Source organism: Topomyia yanbarensis, chromosome 3 (assembly GCF_030247195.1).
Source record: "Topomyia yanbarensis strain Yona2022 chromosome 3, ASM3024719v1, whole genome shotgun sequence".
Classification (NCBI taxonomy): Eukaryota; Metazoa; Arthropoda; class Insecta; order Diptera; family Culicidae; genus Topomyia; species Topomyia yanbarensis.
This window is the reverse complement of record NC_080672.1, coordinates 205,228,303-205,236,176: the sequence shown is the minus strand read 5'-3', so window position 1 is coordinate 205,236,176 and position 7,874 is coordinate 205,228,303. Positions and strand designations below refer to the sequence as shown.

Sequence of the window (7,874 nt, the reverse complement as noted above, 5' to 3'; positions counted from 1 at the left end):
GCGATTTACGCGGGTCGGTGTGATTTTCGTGAGACTATTACTTGTGTTGGCCAATGCGCCAAATCTGAAATCTTCGAACGAACTCGTGGTGTGCAAAAGGTGCTAGATAATAAAAACTGGCAGTGAATAGATATGAGCAATTAAAGCCAGTTAAATAAAACCGATTGTGATATAATTAAATTGCAAATGTAAAGTGTGATTGTCATAAGCGGGATATATCGGCGTCATCGAAACGAGTGGCTACTGTTCCTTTTGTCAGCGCCCGCTATTGTTAGCCCAACGTGGCGTGGTTGAACGCGTGGTCCGAGCGTTGTAGCGTCGCAGCGTGGTGTGGCTTGGTTTCTCATTGTTCAGCGTAAAGACTGTAAGTACAAATGCATGCTTCTTCTAACCTGAATATACGGAGATATCAAAGATTAAATTCATCTGGCTTAATGGTGTTCCGCATTTCTGTGTGATAGAGTCGCTTGACGTAAGATATTTTTGGGTTGGTTGGCATATTGGCACACACGTGTGCGAGAACGAATCAAACGTATTATTTTAGTGCTGTCTTTTATCAGGATGGCGAAAAATCTCAAAAGGCTTTCTAAAAAGGAGCGTTACTGTACAGATTCTTTGAACATTATCGAGCGCATGGTTGCAAATTATTCAGATGAAACAGACAGGGACAAATTGGACACTTGGATGGACAGGTTAGAATCGATATTTAGTCAGTATGAGGAAATTAGGCTTGAGATGGATTTATTAGACGATAGTGAGGTTGCGCTGAAACGCTCGGATAGTGTTAACGTGAATGATGTTACGATTGCCGGAGATCAAATTCAGACTTCTCGGGAGGAATTTGAAGTAGCCTATTTGAGATTAAAAGCTTTTCTCCAATCAGAAATGCGGAAACGCTCGTGTGCCTCCGACCAAGCAAATGTTAGCCATGCTGAGCAGGCACCCATATCCCAACCAGCTCAATTCCGAGTGAAACTGCCGGAGATTAGACTTCCTCTTTTCGATGGGTCTGTTAAGGAATGGCCAACTTTTAGAGATTCATTCAAGTCATTGATCGATTCCGCTCCTCAACTCAGCAGCATAGATAAATTTTCATATTTAATTTCGGCGCTTTCCAAGGAAGCTAAACGTGTGGTTGAGGTTATCGATGTGACGTCAGAAAATTATTATGTGGCTTGGGAGATGCTTCAAAGACGGTACGAGAACAAATATTTGATTGTTAAGTCCTACGTCGATTCCCTGTTTGCGGTAGAGCCTATGAAAAAAGAGTGTCACGAATCACTGAACCATCTTATCGACGAATATGAGAGAAATTTGATGATGCTAGAAAGGGTAGGAGAAGAAACGGAAAATTGGAGTACATTGCTAATTTTTATGTTGAGCTCACGACTCGATCCAGTTACCATGCGTCATTGGGAATCTCACCGCAAATCAAAAAATGTCCCAACCTACTACGAACTGACTGATTTTTTGCGTAGTCATAGTCTTGTTCTACAATCTGTCGCGGCGTCCAAAACTCGCACGGTTGATACTCCTCGATCATTTTCCTCTTCACTTCGAAGCACATTTACTAAATTGAACTCCGCTCATCCTGCAATCTCGCCTCCTCAAAAGACCTGTCCATTCTGCAAACATTCTTTCCATTCTTCATTTAATGGTGAAGCATTTCGCAAGATGACGGCAATCCAACGATTCGAAGCTGCAAAAAAGAACGCATTATGCATAAACTGTCTTTCGCCGGCGCATCTAGTGAGAAACTGCACAAGTGGAGCCTGTCGTGTGTGCAACCAGAAACACCATACAATGCTGCATCAACAGACTAATTCGTCAAATAGCCAAATTAACCATACCCAGCCTAACAAACCCTCTTTGTCCGGAATGCAACCATCTCCTTCGTCATCCACTCCGACCAAGCTCTCAATACCTTCGCAGTCACGCAACCTGCCACAATCTACTGAGAACCAAGTCCCCACAGTCTCCGCTCTCTCAACCAACCACTTGTCGTCACCTTCCGACATTATTCGTGGACAACTTCCTTCGACTGTGTTACTCTCGACGGCGCTCGTGAAAGTGTTTGACTCTTGCGGAAGGTTCATCTGGGCCCGTGCTCTTCTCGACTCAGGATCGCAACTAAATTTCGTATCGGAGCAACTGATCCAGAAATTAGGACTCAAACGTGTACGAGAATTCGTTCCAATCAGCGGCGTTGGACTCTCGTCTACAGCATCCAAACATTCTACTATCGTTCGCCTTCAGTCCCATCGCGCTGATTTCGAAGCATGCTGGAAATTCCACGTACTTTCAAAAATTACAATGGAACTACCATCCCAAGCAGTTGACATGTCCCGACTGAACTGGCCACTTAACATCGTCTTAGCAGACCCAACTTTCCATCAACCCGGTCCTATCGATCTAATATTTGGAGTGGAAAATTTCTACGATCTGTTGCGGGAGGGACAGATCAAAAATAGTCATGAGGAACCTCTATTGCAGAGTACCGCTCTTGGGTGGGTGGTGTCAGGCCGAGTCAACGTAGTTGCTTTACCGTCGTTCACGAGCTTCGCACATATGTGTAGTACACCGTCATTAGAAGAACAATTAACACGCTTCTGGGAGATTGAAGCTTGTCATTCGAAAAGCACATTATCGTTAGAGAAGTCTGCTTGTGAAGAACATTTCGCAACCAATACTATTCGAAATTCTTCAGGTCGTTTCGTCGTCGCCTTGCCAAAGAGAAGTTCAGTGATCGCAGAGCTAGGAAACTCAAAGGCCATTGCTACTCGTCGCTTTCTTTCCCTCGAACGTCGCCTTACTGCAAATCCTGTACTGAAAGAAGCTTATTCTGAATTCATTCACGAGTACGCCCAGCTCGGGCATATGAAGCTGATTAATGATATTGCCGATTCTGATCGATCCTCTCCGTCCTATTATTTGCCTCACCATTGCGTCGTCCGACCAGATAGCATCACCACTAAACTCCGTGTGGTCTTCGATGCTTCGTGCTCCACAGACACAGGAGTGTCTTTAAACGACTTACTAATGGTCGGTCCACTCGTGCAGGATGACCTTCTTACCATTATCCTACGATTTCGGATGCCACAGTTTGCTATCATCTCTGACATCGAAAAGATGTATAGGCAAATTCTGGTCTGTGACAATGATCAGCCACTCCAACGAATATTATGGAGAGACTTACCATCACAACAGATTCTGAGCTACCAGCTAACAACGGTTACGTACGGTACATCATCAGCTCCTTACCTCGCAACAAAGAGTCTCCAGAGACTGGCTGAAGACAGTTCGGAAAAGTTTCCAGTAGCAGCAGAAGTCATCCGACGAGACTTTTACATGGACGATATGCTTAGTGGGGTCGACAGCGTGGAAGAAGGCCAAGAACTCTGTAGGCAGTTGATTCATGTGATGAACTCTGCTGGATTTCAGCTCCGGAAATGGGCTTCAAATGAGCCCAAGGTTCTAGAAGGAATTCCACTCCCCCTAAGGGACGAACGAACTATTTTCGACCTCGACTCGTCGGTTTCGCCGATAAAGACACTGGGTTTGCAGTGGGATACATCGACAGATGCATTTCTTTTCGAAGCTCCGAAGCACAGTGAACAGATACCAATAACCAAACGCGTGGTTCTGTCGGATATCGCTCGGCTTTTTGACCCTCTGGGGTTAGTTGGGCCAATCGTCGTCTTAGCAAAACTGTTCATGCAAGAGCTTTGGCGAGAAGGAAAAAATTGGGATGATGCGCTTTGCGATTCTCATCAACGTTATTGGTCAGAATTTCGCGATGATCTTCACGCTCTTTCGTTAATGAAAATACCTCGATGGGTCGTGTCTACACCATACGCTGTTTGTTTGGAGCTACATGGGTTTTGCGACGCTTCGGAGAAGGCGTACGGCGCTTGCATTTACGTCCGCGCAGTCTCTTCCAGCGGAAGCATCCACGTTAACTTGCTGACCGCCAAATCTAAGGTGGCACCGATTGGAAAAACGAAAAAAGATGGTACCGTCTGTTTGCCACGTCTGGAGCTCTCTGCAGCCCTCTTGCTAAGCCATCTCGTCGAAAAGGTTCAATCTAGCCTAAACCTTAAAGGTAGCAGTTTCTTCTGGACCGATTCAACTATAGTCCTTGCCTGGCTCTCCGCCAGTCCATCGCGCTGGAAAACTTTTGTGGCAAATCGGACCTCAGAAATCCAGCGAATCACAACCAAAGGCATCTGGGCACATGTTCCAGGTACAGAAAACCCAGCAGATGTCATTTCGAGAGGAATATCACCAACACAGCTACACGATTTCGTTCTGTGGTGGAGTGGGCCGCCATGGCTCTCGATGCCGTCTCGATTTTGGTCACCATTTACACGCCCCTCCGCAGAAACATTCACTCCCGAACAACTAGAAGAACGAGTGATTGCCCTTCCAATTCAGGTCCAGCCTCCTAATGAGTTGTTTCTGCGTTATTCATCCTTCAACAAACTCGTACGTGTTGTATCGTGGATCCAAAGATTCAGTTTTAACTCGAGGATTCAGAACCGTTACGGAAGGAAACCCGGGTTTCTTTCAGTAATTGAAATTAAACAGGCTACACACTGCCTGGTGAAACTCGCTCAGGATGAAAGATTCTCTCAGGATCTCGCGGAAGTAGCTCTAAATGGGCAAGTCAAACAGAATTCTCGATTGAAAACTCTTACTCCAATACTAACGAATGGCGTATTGCGTGTCGGTGGCCGGCTGCGCCATGCTCCCGTAAGCTACGACCAACGGCATCCGATGATCCTGCCGGACAAACATCCTTTCACTGAGCTACTAGTAGTTCACTACCACCGAAAGCTTTTACATGCTGGTCCGCAGTTGCTAATTGCCACCATTCGTGAAAGATTCTGGCCGCTGCGAATAAGAAACCTTGCCCGCCAAGCTGTTCACTCCTGCGTCAGCTGTTTTCGTTGCAAACCTAAGATCCTGCAACAGTTAATGGGTGAACTTCCACCGGAGCGCGTTACACCAGCATTCCCGTTTCTCCGCACGGGTTTGGATTACTGTGGACCTTTTTATTATCGTCAATCTCGCCGAGCTGCCCCTGTTAAATGTTTTGTTTCCATTTTCGTATGCCTTGTAACGAAGGCGGTCCACATTGAGTGCGTTGGAGACCTATCGACCAACTCATTCCTAGCTGCTCTGAAACGGTTTGTCGCTCGCCGAGGGAAACCAGAGTTGATTGAGTGCGACAATGCAACCAACTTTAAAGGAGCTCAACGCGAACTGAACGATTTAGCCCAACTATTCGTATCTCAGCAGCACCAAGAACTGATCACTACCAACTGTACGGAAAATGGGATTACGTTCAAATTCATACCTCCTAGATCCCCAAATTTCGGCGGGCTCTGGGAAGCAGCCGTCAAGTCGCTGAAGAAACACTTGCGCAGCACGGTCGGCAATGTTGTACTGTATCAGGACGAATTTCTTACTACACTAACTCAAATTGAAAGTTGCCTAAATTCTCGTCCACTCACTCAGCTCAGTTCGGACCCTAACGATCTGGAAGTGCTTACTCCTGGGCATTTCTTGGTACATCGATCACTGGCCGCCATTCCAGAACCAAGTCTCGAAGATGTGCCTTCCAACCGCTTAGACCGATGGCAGCAAACACAGGAATACGTCCGGCGAATTTGGAAGCAGTGGCAGTCGGAATATTTGTCCGGGTTGCAGCCTCGTACTCAATGGACTCAACAACGAGACGACATTTCGGTGGGTACCATGGTACTGGTGAAGGAAGAAAACCTTCCACCACTTAAATGGAAATTCGGACGAATACTACAAGTCTTCACGGCTGATGATGGCAACATCCGGGTAGTAACCGTTAGGACGAAGGACGGTGAATTTCGTCGTGGAATCTCCAAAATCTGCGTATTGCCCATTCAGAGACCTACGGAATACCTCGATGATGAAGCCACTGATCCACACGAAGGAACCTAGAATCCTTCCAACGATCACAGTGTACTCACTGTGCAACAATGGGAGGTCGTTAGACCTCCCATTCATGTAAGTCTATGTAATTTAACGAATTTGCAAAAAGTTTATGAATTTTTCGTCCACCATAATGCTACACGATGATGATGCCTGCTCCAACCCACAACCACGAGCAAACGACAAGCTAGCTGTTTCTTCAAGAGGATCTGCAGCTGCACTCAAACGCGTCCACTGTATGTCGGTGGCTCTGCAGCAGAGGAGACAAGGCCCTGATGGAAGGCAGTTCAGCTCAACACCCACCCACTGAAGAAAGTCTCACCGATTCATCTACCTCCGACCTGGCTTCCTCGATGGATGACATCACAATCACAAAAGCACAAGTACGCTCAGTCACTTGATGCCAACGATCATCGTCCGTTTTCGGACCCGTGGAGGCCGGTTGCCTCCAATCCAGTTAAGTGTTGTTCTTTTTCTAATTTACTGTTTAAAAAGCCGTCTATGTTTGTTCCAGCATGACGACCCAGACAAGGACAGCCAAGCAAGGAAGACCAGGACGATCGACTCAGTCAACACAAAACCATGGTCATTGTCGAGACGTGCAGGTTCTTTCGAAGGGACACTCGGTCATCGACGACGAAAACCATGGTGTAGATGGAACAGGAAGCAGCTCGAGGATATGTGAACAACCGTTCGAAGAAGTCTAGAAGACAGACATCATCAGTAGCAGCATATGGACAGACGAAGAAATCATCAAGTAGTAGATAGGAGTCATTTTGTTAAAAATCCGCCTTTTTAACGGTGGCCGGCATATGTTCATGCATTTCGTAGATTAGGGACGGCAATCTGCTCGAATCAGACACATACGGTTTACCCTTTCTTTTACCGTTTCCTTATCAGGCTATCTCAGCATCCGATCGAACAGACCGATCGGGTTTCTACCTATCTCTGATAAAACTTGCTAGAAGCGAAGCAAACGAGTCAGTCTCGAATAAACTACTGATAGCATCACATCGAATATCGTTGTCATATATTCGACGGAGCCAATAAATAGTCGTGTCGTTTCTAACTCCAAAATCAAGAGCACTGCTTCTTAATCCGAAGGACTTGATCGCGGCATCAGACGCTTTTAACTTACCAAAAATTGTTTTTGAACCAATACCTGAACACCTGAATATAACAATCAAAACTAAAAACCTGAAAGGAATTCTTGCTCTAGCGCAACTATTTCAAAATAAAGGAAAAATAAATATTGAAGAATGTATTCAAATGATAAATAATATGGCCAATACAATGAAAATGAAGAAAATTGCGATCAGAAAGCTAGATCCATTATTTGATTACGTTTCCCGGGAACAATTTAAAAAAGCATGTAACGAAATACTAGGTGATGTCATAATTATACTGTACACACCAGCAAAAATAATAAAGAACGAAGATGAAATCAATAATTTGATTAAAGAGAACCACGATACCCCTTCGGGAGGACACGTAGGTATTAACAAATTACTACAGAAATTAAGACGAAATTATTACTGGACTAATATGAAAGACAGTATCTCTAAATATGTGAAACAATGTATATCATGTAGACAAAATAAACATAAAATTAAGACAAAAGAAGTCTTTTGAAAAAACTACAACACCAAACAAACCATTTGAACTTATATCAATTGACACTGTAGGTCCACTAACAAGATCTACTAAAGGAAACCGTTACGCATTGACAATCCAATGTGATTTGTCTAAATATATTATAACCGTACCAATAGCAGATAAACAAGCCATTACTTTCGCCAGAGCATTAGTCGAAAGCCTAATATTAATTTACGGATGCCCAAAAACAATAAAATCTGATATGGGTACCGAATATAAAAACGAAGTGTTTCAACAAATTTGCATAA

The 7,874-nt window shown here is 44.7% G+C and overlaps 1 protein-coding gene across 1 annotated transcript; it reads left to right on the top strand.

Moving 5' to 3' along the window:
- The first annotated feature begins 561 nt into the window (after positions 1-561).
- LOC131687583 (uncharacterized) lies at positions 562-5,979 on the top strand. The gene has a single exon (XM_058971673.1). It carries the CDS (start codon positions 562-564, stop codon positions 5,977-5,979), a length of 5,418 nt encoding a protein of 1,805 aa, XP_058827656.1.
- Positions 5,980-7,874: the final 1,895 nt, after the last annotated feature.